Raw genomic sequence first — 19,291 nt, 5'->3', positions numbered from 1 at the left:
ATTTGTGTGCAATAAAGTTTTCTATCTATCTATCTATTGTAAGGAGGGAAAACAAATACAACGAAGTATCCGATCCTGTGTATGCCTGGGTCCGTTGCCTCTCGTAACCGCAAGTAAGTAAGTACCGTAAGCTTGTAGTACCTACCAGGAAATAGTTCCAAAAGACTTCCTAAAGAATGCTTGTTGCAACGTTTTGTTCTAATACTACGATGCATCCTTCCCTACGCATATCGGAGAAGAACTGTATGCTGAAATGCTCAACCTCAAACCCTTAGCTGAGAAAAGCAAGCTTACTTAGAATGGCTAGTAGGTTCCTTTCACTATCTTTCTGCGTATTATTCAGTTTTTGGTGAGGGTCGTGCCCCTTTCCATGAAGCACTGTCTGATCTGATAGGGATTTTTTAAGGAATATCTTTAGAAAAAATGCCTTCAAAATCTTTGAAATACCTATCAAAAACCTAAATCCATGTGGACGAAGTCGCAGGTATCATCTATTTTGTACAGAGACAGCTTACATCCCGAAGACCTAGGCTATTTTTCCCGGACAATCAAAGAGCTCCCACGGGATTAAGAAAAAACTAAATCCACGAAGACATCGACATCTAGTCTAGTCCTTAGGTAGTCTATACTTGTAAAACTTACCTTTTTTCAATATCGGTAGCTCAGTACCATTGCACGCAATAGCCTGCGGGCCAGGGCTTAAACTATGCAGCTGGTAGGGCGGATTTCGGGTGTCTATCTGCGTGGGCCACGGTGTCCTAGGCCAGGCGGGTGCGGACCCTGGCGTGCCTAGGAGTCGTAGCCTCTCGTATACGGGGGTAGAACAGTCGCTTGGCGACTGCTGGTTGCTAGACTTTTCTTTTTGGGCTGCTAGGTTGCGGAGGACTCGGTTGATTGAAGATACCTGGGGAATAGAAGATTGATATTAAATGCCTAGATGATCAGCAGAGTAATTCGCTAATACAAACTAATATGCCGCGACTTGAATTAGGTAGGTACTGCACCACTGAGATTGTCAAATTCAACATAGTTTTAGGGTGCCTGTCCACTGAAGTAGAGTGGAACGGATCTACGTACTTTTCAGACTATTGACAATGATCTGCCCTGGCTTCGCACGGGTAGAATTTCTAAAAATCCTTTCTTAAAAATCTACATGGGAAATTACAAGTTTCTAGGCTCAGCGGTGGTTTAAACTGTACGTCGATATGTCAGTCAGTTTATTTTCTTATAATATGTAAGCTGTGATAGCCTAATGGTTAGGACGTCCGCCTTCTAAGCGGCGGTCGAGGGTTCGATCCCAGGCACGCACCTCCAACTTTTCGGAGTTAGAGGTGCGTACCGTAGGTAGAGGAGACTGGTGCTCTGTAGTGAGCCGGCGGCGGCGATGGGTTGATCATGACGATAACGATGATGATGAGTATGATTAATCTGCCGAACCCGTCTTACAGTGGACAGGCACCGTAATTGTTGTTCTACCTCTTCATAAAATTGTTTACATCTAACAAAGGCGACATTAAAAGCCGCGATGTTATTATATCGATACAAGATGGAATCAATGATCGAACGATGTTAATGACAAATAAAACACGAGACATTTGAGAGAATAAACGTAGTGATTATGTACTCTTTGGAGAGAATATGATCAGAAAACAGTGAACAATCATTTTAGTGCAAAAAAATTTTTACGAGACATTTCACCGCGATTAATAGACTCATCGGTGACAGAAGGGCTGGCTCATTTTTCTGCAAGGGATCAACCTAGCTGTCCAGCACGCAAATGCAGCCAGTATTCTTGGCACCATTCCACGCGGGCATGATTTGTATATTAATAAGATAAGGCCATTTTCTATTTAAAAAAACCTGAGAGTGATATTTGAATAAATCTATACATAAACATATCTAGTTTAGAGAACAAAATCTGGATACGTATTATAAAATAGTAAACAAGTCTCGAAAAAAGGCGTGCTAGCCTAGTGGTTAAGAGATCCGCCTTCTTTTCGGTAGGTTGAGGGTTTGAGCTCGGGCACGCATCTCCAACTTTTCTGAATTATCTGCGCTTCAAGCAATTAAGTATCACTGTCACTCAGTATCACATGCTTTTTAGGGTACCTTAAAAGGAAAACCCTTATAGGGTCACTTTGTTGTCTGTCTGTCTGTCTGTCCTACCTATACATTATAACTTCCCGTTGACTTATAATCATGAAATTTGTCAGGTAGGTAGGTCTTAAAGCATACGTAGGTAAGGGTAAAATTCCGAAAACCGTGAATTTGTGGTTACTACAAAAAATATATTAAAATGTTTTCATGAACAAATAATTAGTATTTCGTACGGTCGTAATAGTCATTTTGTACGGACTATTAATTAGTTCATTCATAAATTAAACAAATAAAATTAGTACATATTGGTAGTACGCGACAGGTCGAGATGGCAATCGGGAAGGGAACGCCCCGCACATTTGTACAGCCCCCGCGCTAGCCCGGTGCGGGCGAGCGCGGGTGACGTGCGGATGTGCGGGGCGTCCCTCCGCCCCATACCCCGATTGCTATCTCAACCCGTAGCGGACTATAAGTACCTACTGTATGAAATATAATCCATTTCAAAATTATTGAGTGCTAACCGATAGCCCACCCAGCCTTGTGTGTGCGCTAAGGAAAACCAAATATGCTCGCGGGCCTACCAACTGTCACTGTCGTGTGACAGCGCGCCAAACGGACGTAGCGCGTAACTTAAGCCGTCTACATATTGGCCAACAAGTCAACTACCGACACGTTCTAACCCGTACCTAACATTTACAGAGTAAAATAGAGTGAGGGAACTCTCGGTTTGATTCTGAATCGACGATGTCTCAGATATGGAGGAGACACAAATTCACAGAAAAATAAAGCTACCACAGGGCTACCACTAACATTTGACGCCGGCCGGTGACGTCGAAGCCTCGACGTTTTGTTAGAATTTATCTCTAGCTAAGAAATGTACCCATGGTGCCTTTGAAAAAATTGTCTTGCCAGTTCTTCTCTGCAAATAGAATGGTAAAGTATGGATTGATCATAAGTGTCATAAGTTGGCCTACATGATGTAAGTAAATATTTTTTCATAGTTTATTTCAATATTAAAATAATAACAATTATGTCCAGTTCAACTAGCGTTAATGATCATAACCGTTCATAAGAATGACTGTAGTTGCTCAGAAGCTTGAAATATCAAAAAACATGTCTTAGAAATTGACGCGCTTATAAAAGCGCTTTTCACTGAAAATATTTTGAGGAAATAAGAATAATATAAGGAATAAATAAGGAAATATACTGCATAAGTTTTATGTATCTCTACCTCTTGTAAGAGAAGGAAGTTCAGGGAATTTTAACAGCTGTTACCTGACGCTGAGAGTATAGACGTGCAAAAATTCACCTTTTGACCAGTTCTGATTCAGGGAAAAGCACTCGACAATCGAAGTACACAGAATCGCGACCCATATTATAAATGCGAAAGTGTTTGTTGGTTTATTGGTTTGTTGTAATGATAGTAAAGTACTGTTGTTAGCACTTTATGATTAAAAAAACCAGTTGGCATGTCTCTTGGTTGCTGAAACGGACGTAGCGCGTAACTTAGACGTAGGACAGGAAGGCGAGGTAAGACGATAGATACGAGTATAGTCTGTGATGGTAACTCGATCCACGGCCGCGCGGTGGTCCGGCCCGCGCGTTGAATGGCAGCTGACGCGATGCCCGATGGACCGCGAAAGCGCGGCACGTTCGAAAAACGAACGCGGCCATTTTTTTTTCAAAACAAAAGCGTTTTTTAGTCTATGATTGACTTTGATAGTTGACAGTCTTGTAGCACAGATAACACAGATAAAGACGGTTCCGATATCTTTTTCAAATTATTGTTTACTCTTGCATGGTCTTTTGGAGCTTAATGTTAATTAAGAAAGTAGTTAGTACATTCACTACTTAAAAGTTGTACAGTAGGTATACTGTATAGATAGGAACATTTGGTTTAAGTAGAGTTAGTTACTACATTTGGTTTTAATTAAATTTACTGATCTCTAATTAAAAGTAATAATTGTTTAATATACTTTTAGCCTTAAAATTAAAGGTGTCGTTTTACCCAAAGGTGCTTATACACCGCGCCATTATCGGTAATTCTATCTATGTATAGTTACTATGCACATGCGAGTCACAAACAAGAGTGCTTATTTTCATTACACTATTTAAAATGCTTTGCCTATCTGGAGTCTTACAGTATATTTGATAAATCTTATTACAAGATCTACTGCGAAAAAAAACAAAAATATACTTACAACATCGCAAAAACCAACATACCTAGGTAAGGCATGGCAAATAAAAACTCCAGACTACTCCGGAAATAACTTCAATGGTCAGGACTTACAAACCCAATAATAACCTGCAAAAACCCTGGTAACGGTTTACCATTTTTGAAGCATGTACGTAGGTGTCAAAATATGTGTTAACCTCTTACCCCGCACCAATATCTATGTCGCTACTCGCTACGCGTATGTGTCACAAAGGTGTCACACATACAATCGTACGAATCTGTCTTCACTTTTTAAAATACCATTGTATGGGCTTTGCCTATCTGGAGTTTTATATATTTGCCTGAAAATGAATCAGGAAGTCACGTAACAAAATCGTGAAAAATTCTTCACAGAGAAAATTATAACAAGCCATCTAACTAATTAAAAGTCTGATCTAAGTTCGATTATTCAGTTAGAAAACCGATAAATTGATGGCATCGGAAAGGGTTGCAATTTTCCAACACTTTTCCAAGTTTAACAAAATGGAATGGAAATTTTTAACAAGCTACCGAATGAAGAGCAAAGATTTGACAGTCAATGATCCGAGCTAATTAAATGTTTTTCTAATTATTTTCTCTCGCTTCATTATATTAAAATAGAATGGGCAATTAATTTTGTTTTTGTTAAAATAAGTATTTTGTCGACAGAAATAGAAATTCAAAATGGCAGCAAACAGCAAAGACATTTGCTTTATTTTTACAACGATCATCATCATCATCAACTCATTTCCGGGTCACTACAGAGCACGGGTCTCCTCTCGAAAATAAGAAGGGCTTAAGCCATAGTCTACCACGTTGACCACGTACGGATTTGCAGACTTTACACACTTTTGAGAAAATTAAGGAGAACTCTCAGGCATGCAGGTTTCATCACGATGTTTTTCTTCACCGATAAAGCAAGTGATATTTAATTTCTCAAAACACATATGTAACTCCGAAAAGTTAGAGGTCGAGAGGAGAGAGTCCGGGAGCGAACCCCCGACCTCCTAAATAGGAGGCGGACGTCTTAACCATTAGGCTATCACCGCTTACAAGTTACAACGATGTAACTTGTAAGTAGGTACCTACTTAGTGGGCTACGAATGGGGCTACGCTCGCGCTATCCAAAAGACATCAACGCATCTCATAGTAAATTCATATAGGTAGTTGGATTTTGGATTTCAGTGGTAATATTATTTTTATGGGAGGCGATGTGATAGCCTAATTAAGGCGTTGATCTCCTATTCGGGAGGTCAGAGGTTCGATCTCAGGCACGCACCTCTAACTGTTCGGAGTTAAGTGCGTTTTAATTAAATATCACTTGCTTTAACCATGAAGGAAAACATCTTGAGGAAACCTGCATGAATGAGAGTTATACATAATAGCCTATTCACCTGTTCTTAGTAACTAATAACTATGTAACATTGTTAAGGGCATATATTGTTAAAATTTAAGATTTAAATAAATTAAAAATTAATTAAATAATGTTTTCAAAAGTGTGTGAATCTACCAATCGGCTCTTGGCCAGCGCGGTAGACTATGGTCCAACCCTTTCTCATTCTGAGAGGAGACCTGTACTCAGCAGTAAGTCGACGATGGGTTGATCATGATGATGATGTAATTACCGATACATTTAAAAAATGTAAACAGGGCTTTGAAGTTCATGTTAAAGTAGATTTTTTTCATAATTAACTGTATGTATATAACATTCAGCATATATTACCGGATATATTATAATTACTGAATACGTTTATTTTTATGTAAACAAGGCTTTGAAAATGCAGCACAAAACATAATAAATTCATTATGCATATTTATGTGCCTACATTCTACATCGAAGCGACCCGTGCGGTGAGGCCATGTGTGAAAAACCTCTGTACAGTGGTCTGACATTAAAAAAACAGGTCAAGTACCGAGTCGGACTCGCACACGAAGGGTTCCGTACCATTGTACAAGAAATGACATATTTTTTGATGGTATCACAAATTCAGTTGTCCGATTTTTGCCCTTACTTGTGCTAGAAAACAATGCTTCTTGTCAAATTTTATGATTCTAAGTCAACGGGAAAAAAAACCCCGGTCAAGTTCCAGTCGGACGCGCATACGAAAGGTTCCATAGTGTCGTACCAGAAATAACACTTTTTAATTATTTTTAGGGTTCCGTACCTCAAAAGGAAAAACGGAACCCTTATAGGATCGCTTTGTTGTCTGTCTGTCTGTCTGTTCGTCTGTCTGTCTGTCAAGAAACTTACAAGGTACCTACTTCCCGTTGACCTAGAATCATGAAATGTGGCAGGTAAGTAGATCTTATAGCAGACATTATAGAGAAAAATCTGAAAACCATGAATTTGTGGTTACATCACACACAAAAAATTAAATTGTGGTTATGAACTAATAATCAGTGTTTTCAATTTTCAAAGTAAGATAATTAAGTATATCAAGTGGGGTAGGTATCATATGAAAGGGCTATACTTGTGCATTCTAAAACAGTTTTTTTGTTTATTTTTATGTATAATAGTTTTTGATATATCGTGCAAAATATCGTAAAAGTACGGCTGTAGTACGAAACCCTCGGTGCGCGAGCCTGACTCGAACTTGGCCAGTTTTTTTGTGACCTAACCTCAAATTCATGGTTTCCGGATTTTTCGCCTTACTTGCACTAGAAGATTTTTATTATTCTAGATCAACAGCAAGTAACCTATAGGTTTTGATTCCCTTGACGGGTCTTGACAGACAGAAAACAAAGTGATCCTATAAAGGTTCTTTTTTCTTTTTGAGGTACAGAACCCTAAAAAATATGTCCACATCAACACAGACCTGTAAACGGACCATAATTCGATTTACACGCTCATTGAGTAGGTTTCCACGATTGTACAGACCCAATCCACCAATTAGTAAATAACCCTTTTATTTAAATCTGTTTATACTTTATTTGTATATACGAGTGCACATGAGTTAATTTTCTTGGTGCACTTAATTTTTTTTTCAAATAACAATAGGCAGTTGTTAAACGATTGCACTCAAATGAGGTATTATAAGGGTTTTGCGGTATTTAAGTGTGTATACGGCGCATTAGGCTTGATTAAAAAAACAGGTCAGGTACGAATTGGACTCTCACACGAAGGGTCTCGTACCATCGTACCATATATAACACTATAACACTATTGCAATTTTAATTTTCTTTTAAATATGGTGGCCATTTGGAAATTCGCTATCTTGGTTTTTTATTATTTATAGCGGTTGCTATAGCGGCAACGTTCTGTGAAAATTTCAACTCTCCACGTTTCATGAGACAGACAGACAGACAGATAGATGGACAGCGTAAGCTTAATAATAGGGTCCCGTTGGCACCCTTCGACTACGGAACTCTAAAAATACTTCGGTTGTTAACACTGGTAGCGAATCGAGAACTTTACTGACTTAGTACGTTTTTGTGACTTACGAAAGGATTAAAGGAATAGCCTGGCTCCGTGGGAAGTAGGTACAAAATATACGTAAAGTTCATAAAAAATAAAAACTTCCAGGAGAATTTAAAAATTTGCTGAAGACGATTTCTTTATTTTATCCGTATGAAATAGTTTTCAAAGGAAATAAATAACTGGTCAAGCCCATACCAGAACAATGCGAGTAGGTTTCCGTAGTCAAGCCTAACTGCTAAAAATTTTGACGGTCAGTATTTCGTAAACAGTAGTTTTTTCAAAAACTGTCTAAGAAACCTCATAATAACTTTAAAATGCTTATTCAATGAGGTATACGGATATAGGAAGTGAGCCAAAGTTTGTTTCGGCTCGCTCTTTTTTTATATTTAAAAGAACCTATTCGACGCACATAACTCCGAAGGTGCTTGGGATCGAACCCCTGATCTCCGGCGCCAGCGTGGCGGACTATGACCTAAATCCTTATCAATCTGAGAGGTGACCCATAGGTAGACCGGTGATGGGTTGATCATAATCGAGAGGTATCCTTTATTTGTGCGTTCCGTTTTACAAAACTCTCTTTACAAGATGGGTCTCGCAAAAAAAAAATCGCTCTCTAAGCTTATTGAAAAGTATTCTCGCCCCGGCGGCGTTCACGACGTTTGAGCAAATATAGTGAGTACTTAGTAGTGGGCCAGCGATGGGTTGATCATGATGATGTTGATGACGTCAAAAATATCGAAATAATCGAATCGATCAATAGGCACCCTCTATTTGCGCGTTCCGTTTTACAAAACGCTCTCTACAAGATGGGTTCGCAAAAAAAATCGCTCTCTAAGCTTATTGAAAAGTATTCTCGCCCCAGCGTTCACGGCGTCTGAGCAAATATAAGATAATTTTCGCGCTTCACCTCACCCGGTATTTAGGGGGCACCTTTCATACTTTTTACTGTGCCGTTTGAAGGTAGGTGCACGTTTAATGTAATTTATTTTATATTTGGAACATGTCTTGGTGTCGTTGCTTAGTATTTATTAGGGCAGCATTCATTGTTTTGTTTTTGACAGGCATATATGGTTACTAGCTTATGCTCGCGACTTCGTCCGCGTGGACTACAAATTTCAAACACCTATTTCACCCCCTTAGGGGTTGAATTTTCAAAAATCCTTTCTTAGCGGATGCCTACGTCATAATAGCTATCTGTATGCTTATTTAAAATGATAATAATTAATATTTTCCCGGCAGAATCGTCTGTATGCATTAGAGTCGTGGCCAGCCCCATCCTACAGAACGATCGCGTCGATCTACCTATCATCTCATCAAAAATTAGGTATTGTACACGATATAGTCTAAATATAGTGTTTTAAATTAAAAACTCATGATATTTAAGTAGGTACCTACTTAATACCTAATAGTTACCTACTCCAATAGATTGTTCAAGCTTTTTAAACAAAAAAAATATGTAAAAATTAGAATATTTAAGAGCAACTTATGAATTTAGAGCAGAGTATAGAGTAATAGCATACGTAGAGACTTCAACATGTTTTTGCATAACAAGTATTTTTTTTTAAATTCCATTACAAGTTAGTTCTTGACTGCGATCTCACCTAGTGGTAACGTAGCCTCCCACCAGACTAGACCAGAGAAAATTTAGAAATTCCTAAATTGCCCCTGCCGGGGATGGAACCCGCAACCTCCCATTTATCCACTGCACCATGGAGGTTGTCGGGAATGGGATACCCATTTACTTATTATTTATAGGTGAATATTATAGTTTTTCTTTTAAATATACCTTCTAAACGTAAAAAAATGCTTAGATACTAAACAAAAATATTAGGTACGTACATAATATTTTAAATATTGCACTAAATACGTATAATTCGCGTATACTATTCAAATATAGAATCCTCGCGAAATGAAAAAAGCAGTGCATTACGGGGCATTACTCTACATTGTCGTGAACAGGGGCCGACTACAATGGGCAACCTGCTGGGCATATTGTGCGCCAAGTCGGCACTTTGCGAGTCAATATTTTGGGTGACTTTTACTCTCTTCAGATGTTTTCAACCTTTGCAACGTAAGCGAACAACTGCGCACCTTTCCATGCTCTTTGCATTTCATTGATTACGCTTTTGTTTTATTCTTTTTAATGTTTTGAATTTCGAATTCAATCGCGAAATTGGAGTGTACGGCTTTTTGGTGTTTGGTTTTGTTTATTGTAAAAATATTCGGCATAATTTTCATCGCATCATAACTTTTGGAAAAGTGTTGGAAAAATCAATACTTACTTAAATAATAGTAATAATTTTGCTTTTTATTTTCAGTGAAGAATGAAATAGTTCTTTAATTTGTTTCAATAATTATTTTCTTGCGCCGGCTCTTCTTATTACAATGTCATAAGAGGCAGTTGCCTTGAACGGAAAGAAAATATCTAATGGAGTTTTAAACAAAGACAAGAAATAATAATAAACTGAATAGCTCATAAAATAACATAAATATTTTAAAAATAACAAAACCGTGTTTAACAGAATTTTAAGATCAATCTTTCAAATCATAGATGGATTATTATTTACGGACTAAGACTTTGAAAATGTTACAAAGCTATAAAAGTGTTCGTAATTTTTTACTAATTTTAATCTAAGTCTTAAAAAATAACGTAGGACTAATTTATAAAAGTTTCTTTACAAGCCTACTTGAATAAATTAAAAGTTTAATTCAAGTAGTTAACAGGAAGTCATACCTACCACTGTTTAAAATATTTTACTTTGTTCTGGCAAAAGTTGATTTAATTTATTTAAATAAATTTCCCATAGACACAATAAAACTGCAGAGCGTAAAACCTCTTCACATAATTGGGAATAATGCGCGCTACGCCCTGTGCTAGACGCCTACAGAAAAAAAGCTCCCGCCCAATCTTAAGACAGCGCGAGTCAACACTTAATTCGCGCCATTCCCACGATTCGAAATTTGAATTTAATTGTCGAAGTATTGTACGCAATCAAAGAATCAAAGAAATGGGTCAATAAAGCCCCATAAATTTCATTGTTTGATTGAGACTTCATAGGTTATAGGCAGTTTGTCAATACGTTCGGTGCATTATGAGTTTATGACACGACGGGGTGCGAAGGGCCCCGTGTATTGAGTGGGAACGTCTAAGGTGTTTAGGTTCTTTATTATCGCATGATCGGATCGTTTCAATGATATGCAACCGTTTATTAGGTGCTTTCTCATGGGCGGGTGGCGTGTTGATGCATTGTTAAAGTGGATTTAATTAACTACAGTTTGGGTATTAATTTAATTTTGACGTAATCTTGTCTGCTGAGTGTGCGGGATTATGTGAGCACGTGCTTACTATCGTTTAATCGGAAAGTTAAAATATAAAAAGAAAAAGATTAGTTTCATGGAAAATTTATTGAAATTGAATAAGTAGGTATTTTAATAACTTGCTTTTGATTTTATTACTACCTACAGTTCAGCACTAACATCAAATTAAAAAAAACGGTCAATAACAGCTTTAATTTTTTTGTTGTGAGCAAAAATTAACGGTTTTCGGATTTTTACTTGTCAAGGGGATTAAAACCTATAGGGTACTTCCTGTTGACCTAGAATCATGAAATATGGCAGGTAAATTTCATTATTCTAGGTCAACAGGAACTACCCTATAGGTTTTAATCCCCGTGACGGGTCTTGACAGAGAGACAGACATCGAAGTGATCCTATAGGGGTTCCTTTTCTATTTCTTTCTGTTTTTGTACTAATTTCATGCCTACAATAAAAGAAGTAGGTAAAAGGTAGTACATATTATATTCATTCATTTCTTTTTTTCTCTGGAAATCTGGAACTCTAAAAACAAACGAACTATAAGTAAAATAAAGATAACAGATACGAAATAAGTGTTTAAAATAAACAAACCTTAAAATAAACATTTAGCTGTTCCTTAGCTTTCCAGTCGTCAGCCGTCGATTTTCCGCTAGACGAGAGAGTGTTGCCAGAATAATAAAATGCCGACAAAAATAACACACGGCTGGGCTGGCGGAAAATTGATTATTGATTTGTTGTATATTATTTTATGACATGGATAAGGGTCGTATATCGCCGGGATAATGGCATGCGTGACGGAATAATCGTTCCGGATGTGTGACAAAGTTTGCCCGGTTTGATTAAAATTGATTACCTATAGTTCGCGACAGGTTAAGATAACAATCGGGGTGTGAGGCGGGGGGACGTCCCGCACACCCGCACGTCACCTGCGCTTGCCCGCACTGGGTTAGCGCGGGGGCAGTGCGGGTGTGCGGGGTGTTCCCACCCCGATTGCCATGTCGACTTGTTGTGTACTACCTATTGCCTACTATCATTTTTATGTATCTTTTTGAAGTAAAACTTCTTTTTGGGATGGATAAAAACTACAAGGTTGCGTCAGCGACATGCTAAAATTATTATAGCTTTTAAAATTTTCCCTTAACGCAACCTAACCTATTGAGGTTTTATTGGTTATATTATTTTCTGACATGGATAAGGGTCGTATATCGTTGGGATAATGGGATTGCCTATTAGGTACTTACTAACTATAATTTTCAAGTTTCTTTCTGAAGTGAAACTTTTTTAAGTGCGTTGGGCTAGACTGGCAAAAGAAACAGTAGGGAAACTGGCATGCCTGCGAGTTTTTCGTAATTCTTTCAAAGGTATGTGACGTCTGCTAGATAATCTGCATTTGGCCAGCTGATGATATTAGTCAACTTTATTCCCTCTTTTTCGTTCGTTCTTCACCTCTTTTTTAGGAGCTAGAGGCTCGATTAACAAAGAAAAAACATTATATTTTTTCAAACAAAGATATTATTATTATTTGGTACGGCTATTAATATTATGAAACAATGATTTCAAATGAATCTCAAGTAGAAAAACGGCGCCCCATATTTACCAAATTTAAAGGCATTTTACAATAATTTCACAGATGACTCTTCCCCCAAGGAACGACCGGCGCTGACAGCGAAATCACGACAATAATAGGTTTCGATCCAAATCGGTGTTCACAGTCATTATGATGCCCTTCGAGTTAACATGAGTTATTACTTATTACGGCCATCCCCTCACTAGTGCCGTCCAAAATCCAAATGACATGTCACTGTATTGTCACCTAGCGAATTTACGAATGTGGTAACACTGGTAAAGCTAAACTAGGGATGACCTACGCTGTCTCTTTCTCTCTCAAACCAATCGAGCTCGCTGTCTCATTCTACAGATATTTATTATAATTTTATTCGGCGTGCAGTGTCTCTTTTGTGCCTAAACGATGTCCTCTCTGGGTTTTTGTTGTTCAAGGGTGGGTATTAAATGTAATAACAGCACTATCGAGATGTGTTGAATATTTATGAGGTTTTTTTTCTCCTCTCTCGGCGATTCTACGCGAGATTTAATTCGGTGATTACGGAGTGTCAGTTGTCCGTAATTATAGGAGATTATGCCGCAAGTGTGGTGCCGATTTTGATATAGGTATATATAAATTTATATTGGTGTCATGTTTTCAAAACATAGGAGAAAAGAGTACGACTCCAACAGAAAGAAATCCCGCAACAATGTGAAGGAAGTGATATCTTGAGCATGCATTACAAAATACGTTCGCATAAATACCTACTGGTATGGAATGGAATCATGATTGCGTTGTTGTTTTCTCAAGGTGCTAGAAACCTCGCACCAGAAAGCACAGCGTTGGTTAACCCCCATTATGTAGATAGACGAAATCATCAAGCCGCAGAGAGCAGCATGGAGTCAGCTCCATGACGCAAAACGACGGCGAGTGGAAAGCGGCGAAGAAGAATAAGATAGCTTCTTTCTTCTTCTTTGCCGCCGTAACACTCTTGGCAGATTGGTCATGAATGTTGTACTCCTGGTACACTCGTGCAACCGCCTACAACAGAAATCCCTACAAGAGACCTGTATCCAGCATAGGACGTCCATTGATTTGACGACGACGAAATACCTTTGTGGAATGATTTCTCTTTGAAGCATCATCGCGGTAAAAAACTGATTCTCCTATGAAAGCACGCGTCAATCCGAAAAGATTTTTTTCCGCCAGACAAAAGTAACGAATATTTTAACACAACGCAACGGGGCTAAAATAAAAAGCCGTTAAATCATTCCGAGTCAGCCGAGCGTTCATCCCCGTACGAAACTTAATAATACACTATTATATTATTGTAGTATTATTATTATTATTAATAGCAATGGCGATTATTGTCATTAAAATAAAATCATTATTGACTGACGGTTCGCGAAGTAAACACAATCGACTTTTGCCATTTGGCTGGCTTTGAAAGATGGTCGCGTTTAATTGTATTGACCCTTCGGTTTTCACTTCATTGTGGGTAGTTTTAAGGAATAATAAATAAGTATGCTTAAATATTTTGAGAAGCTTGTTTAGTCTTTGTAGTTCTAATTGGCTGCTGCCTGTGACTTCTTCCGTGCGGAATTTCCGTTTTCCAGGATGAATATATTTTCTCGAGGTAAAATGTAGTTAGCCAATATCTAAAGATATACTTTCCCCTCCCGTCTAAAACCATTTTTGCATTATTGCCTTTCTAATGAAACTGGTTTGAGGCACATCGGTTAGATGGTTTCAAAGTCTATAATCGACACAGGTAGAATCATTTTTTGTGTTTTATTTATTAAGACTAGCTGATGCCCGCGACTTTGTCCGCGTAGATTTAGGTGTTTTAAAATCCCGTGGGAACTCTTTGACTTTCCGGGATAAAAAGTAGCCTATGTTACTCTTCGTCCTTTCAACTATCTCTATTATACCAATAATCAAGTTGATTGGCTGCTTAGTTAGGGCGTGAAGGAAGGACAAACACACTTTCGCATTTATAATATTATACTTAGTTAGAGATTACAAATAAAATGATAGGGTTTTAAAATTTTCGATTGATATTAATCTTTCAGTCTATGTTTTGGATAAGAATAATTGTCACATCATCATCGTCATATTGATTGTCAATTATATAACCGCCTTGATCTACCTCATGTTATGTAGACTTAATCAAGACCTACTTAATATATAAGTTGATAAACTTGTCTATGTGTCGACAAAAATCACAAAGTAGAGCTTTGTAATTTTGCTCTAAGTACTTTGTCTGAGTTAGAATTTGTAAATGTTTCAGTAACCGCTCCCAACTAAATTCAACGTAACACGACAAGTGAACGCAAATTAAATTCCCAAAGAGGCTAATGTTGTTTCAAAGAAGGCCTAACGCTGATTATGAGTGAGGAGCCTCGTTTGATGTTCACTCTAGCGAGAGGGCCCTGAGAATGCCTTGAGGTCCCCTAGAGCCTGGCTACTGTCTTAAACTTACGGATACCTACATGCTTAAAGTGAATGAATTAAACTTACAAAATATCGAGTAGGTACGTACAATGAATTTAAGTTGCTGTAAATGTTAGACCCGTCAAGTGTGAATCGGATTCTCGCACACAAAGGGTTCCGTATCATCGAACAAGAAATAACACTTTTTTTTATTTACATAGCGGCCATTTTGGATTTTTTTTATTATTTTTTGTTGTAGCGACAATAAAACTACACAATCTGTGAAAATTTCACCTCTCTACCTATTATGGTTTATGAGATGCAGCCCGCTGAAAGATAGACAGGCAAACGGATAGACAGCAGACGGATTTAAAGATCTGAAACCTAAGCAGTACCTATTTCCGATTTAACTGCAACTAAAAATCGCTATGTTCTTAACAAACTATGCCAAGATATACCTAAGTCTTATTTAATCTTTGTTTAGCTCCAATAACCACCCCATGCCTATGAATGCCTGGTACCTAGTCGGTGCATAATATTACAGCTTCGCATTGTCTATCTACTATTAAATATACCTACGCATTGTCTGTCAATCCGCACAGGACCAGCGTGGCAGACTATGGCTTAAACCCTTCCCATTTTGAGAGGAGACCCATCCTCAGTAGTGACCCGGCGATGATTGGATGATGAAAACTATGACACCCTAACTTTCGCGTGTTCTGATAAGCACTTGACCATTATTAAAAAAATAAGTTACATTGCTATATAGATCTGAAGTCTGGAAATACCTTATACCTTAACATTTATAAAGCCAAAACCTAAACAGAATTCCTGATTTAATCTTCATATCTGAATATCGCTATAAGCTCTCAGCAACGCTATGCAACGATATGAGTATGTATCAAAGCGCGCAATATTGGCTGCGTGCGACTAATACCACTAATGCGTTAGTGGCTGAGCTATTCATTAGCCAATCTGGATTAGCGTTCCACACATTCCATTGTTGCCAACATTACGTTTGTTTAGCTCCAATAACCACCCGATGCCTATGAATGCCTGGTACCTAATCAGTAGGTTGTCCTCATGGTTCTGGTTTAAATTAAAATCGTTAATAAAATAATATTTTGTGCAGAACGAGTAAAATAAATGTACGGACATGTTTGTGAGATCAAAAAGTAGCACTACATTTTATTTGAAAGACTTAAAGAATAATAAGTAACAAAAAATACAAAAACTAATTCACCTAAGAAATGTTTCATTAGTGAGTATTGTTAGGTGGATTGTTGATAGTCATCATCATCATCATCATTAACCAATAGACGTCCACTGCTGGACATAGGTCTCTTGTAGGGACTTCCACACGCCACGGTCTTGCGCCGCCTGGATCCAGCGGCTCCCTGCGACTCGTCTGATGTCGTCCGTCCACCTAGTGGGGGTCTTCCAACGCTGCGTCTTTCGGTGCGAGATCGCCATTCTAGCACCTTGGTCACCTTCGTCATTTCTGTGGGTCATTATCGTCATGATCCACTAATCGCCGGCTCTCTATTGAGGTTTGGCCATAGTCGAACTCCCAACCTCCCGAATAGAAGGTAGACATTCTAACCACTAGGCTATCACGACTGTGTCACGGCTGTGTTTCTGAGGGTTGTGACCTATAGCGCAATCATGATCATTTAGATAACAATCGACATGTCTACACGGTGCATTAAATTCGATGTGCTACGGTGTCTACGCCGTAGCTAAGTGCTACGAAATTAGTTTAATTTATATTCAAAATATTGATTTAAATCATATAAGTAGGCCAACTTATGCCTCTTCTGACATGTCAAAACTTTACCACCGGCCACCGGTTTGAAAGGTAGATTTTTTCTCAGCTAGAAACTCAGTAGTTACTTTTTTTTAAATAAAACGGTCTGAATTAAGAAATTTCCTTTTTTGAAGTTGGTCAAAACTCATCGCCGGCTCACTACTGAGCACGGGTCTCCTCCCGGAATAGAATAGGTTGTGGCCATAAACTACCCGCTGCTGCGCCAAATGCGGATTGGCAGACGTCACACATCTTCGAGAATATTATGGAGATTTGCAGATTTTTTACAAAGACTCGTCTTGCAATAATTTCGTCACCTCATCAAGTAAGTATTTGTTTTTTAAACGAAATCTTATTTAGAAGCTGGGGTGCGTCCCCCGAGCGCCGTGCATTCGAACATCGACATATGCTGCATGTTTTACGCGGGTTTAATTTTAATCCACTTCGTCGCGTGGTATTGAAAATAATATTTTTATCACGGTAGGTGTAATTTACCTAGAAGAAAATACGTTTCAAATATACGTATCATCCACGTGGAGTTTTAAAATCGAATTTCAAAGTACAGTAGTAGGGTACCACAATTCAAGGCAGTTAGGGAATTTCTAACGAAACGTCGAGGCTTTGACGTCACTGGAAGGCTTCAAATGTTAGTGCATTTAATAATAATAATAATAGTTTTTCATTGTTAGGCAGAAAACCCATAAAATTTACAATACAATAAAAGAAACGCAGGTAGCCCTAAAGTAGCCCTATTTTTTTTACGTCACCCCTAATATTTGACATATCGTCGATTCAGGATTGAACCGAGAGTTAACATTCAGTCTAGTTCACTCTAGTACTTACTGCGGTAAATATTTAAATTGTTAATTGTTGAATTTAACAAATTTTGGTGATAATTAGTTGCACAAAAAAATCAAAGTAGGCAGTTCTCCGACTGCCGACGATTAGTAAGAAACGAGTTACGAGTTAGAGAGTTGAGTCCCGTCGTGACCACGACCCCTGCAACTGCATGGGTCTAAATATCGGCAAATAAAAACCATCAAATTAATCGTGGTATGTACCATGTTATCTACAATATAATATAACAACCATAATATAAGATGATGCGCTTGACTTCATCCGCGTGGATTCAGGTTTTACACAATTCCTGTCGGAACTCTTTGATTTTCATGATGGATGCAAGTTTCATCAAAATCGGTCCTTCATCTTTTGTAATATTAGTATGGACATAGATTACATAAGTTATATTGTAATCAACTTTTCGAATGTTTTGACGTAAGCATTATTTGTAAATTGGAATACATAATAAATTCTCCCCTAAACAAATCCGTTTAATTTCGTGTTCCCCAATATGTTGCGAGTTGATTGTAATCGCGTATTTTATCTCGTCGAGTATCTGTTGATGCTATATTGCTCTCCACCACCTCAAGGACCGTTCACAAAAAAAAAAACAATGAAAAGACTTTACATAAAACATTGTTAAGTACCTATTATATATAACTCTGAGTCGAATATAATAACATCTTCAGCAGGGTTAGCATGGGCGGGGATATAATTTTCTCCCCGGGGAAAGGATAAAATCTTTATCCCCTCCGACAGCTTTATCCACTCTCCGAGCATGGGCTCACGGGTGGATATAATTGTCCACAGTGAATAAAACGGGGGACTTTTCGGTTTTTGGATCTTTTCCTTTACCTTTATTGGGTTAATGGTAATTGGTATTTGGGACCTATGTTGGGTTTATGTTGGGGTTCCCAACCATATTCCAAACATAACCCAAACACAACCCAAACATAACACAAACACAACCCAAACATAACCCAAACACAACCCAAACATAACCTAAACCCAACAGGTACCGCGAGACATGTTTTGATTTTTTAAGTTCTATGAGAATAAACTTAAACCCACGTCTAATGTCGAGGATAAAATTGTCCCCGAATTAGGGATAAACTTCTCCTCTCCCCTGTTGCCGTGCTTTGAGAGGTGGACAAGTAAATTTTATCCCTCGTCAGTGGATATAATTGGGGGATAAAATTTTTGTCTCCTGCCCATGCTAGGGGGGCAGAGTAATATTGGGACTGCCTCAGTACTGTAGCACATCCGATAGGTATGTTTGCGGAGTACCGTGTAGACAGTTTCTTCGCAATCATATGGAAAAAGATCACCTCGGTTAAAAGCAGGTTGCAGAGAAGTCCCAATATTATTCTGAAAATGATAGCAGACACACAGCAGCATAGGTAAAATGGAAGTTTTAAGAATGATTTACTTTGCTGTTTTTAGGGTTCCGTACCTTAAAAGGAAAAAAGGAACCTTTTTAGGATAATTTCGTTGTCTGTCTGTCTGTCTCTGTCGTGTCTGTCAAGAAACCTATAGGGTACTTCCCGTTGACCTAGAATCTAAAAATTTGGCAAGTAGATACGTCTTATAGCACACGTAAGGGGAAAATCCGCAAAACGTGAATTTGTGGTTATATCACAAAAA

At 38.2% G+C, this 19,291-nt stretch overlaps 1 protein-coding gene across 3 annotated transcripts in view; it reads right to left on the bottom strand.

The window, feature by feature from the left end:
- Nucleotides 1-19,291, bottom strand: part of LOC117993029 (paired box protein Pax-6-like) — a 63,524-nt gene that overhangs the window by 23,243 nt on the left and 20,990 nt on the right. For all 3 annotated transcript variants that reach the window (XM_069506241.1, XM_034980780.2, XM_069506242.1), the window contains exon 5: nucleotides 643-904. In XM_069506241.1, the coding sequence (XP_069362342.1) occupies nucleotides 643-904 (262 nt within the window). The remainder of the gene's footprint in view (nucleotides 1-642; nucleotides 905-19,291) is intronic.

Source organism: Maniola hyperantus, chromosome 22 (genome assembly GCF_902806685.2).
Source record: "Maniola hyperantus chromosome 22, iAphHyp1.2, whole genome shotgun sequence".
NCBI classification, from domain to species: Eukaryota; Metazoa; Arthropoda; class Insecta; order Lepidoptera; family Nymphalidae; genus Maniola; species Maniola hyperantus.
Note: the sequence above shows the minus strand (reverse complement) of the source record. Positions and strands in the feature narration are given on the sequence as shown.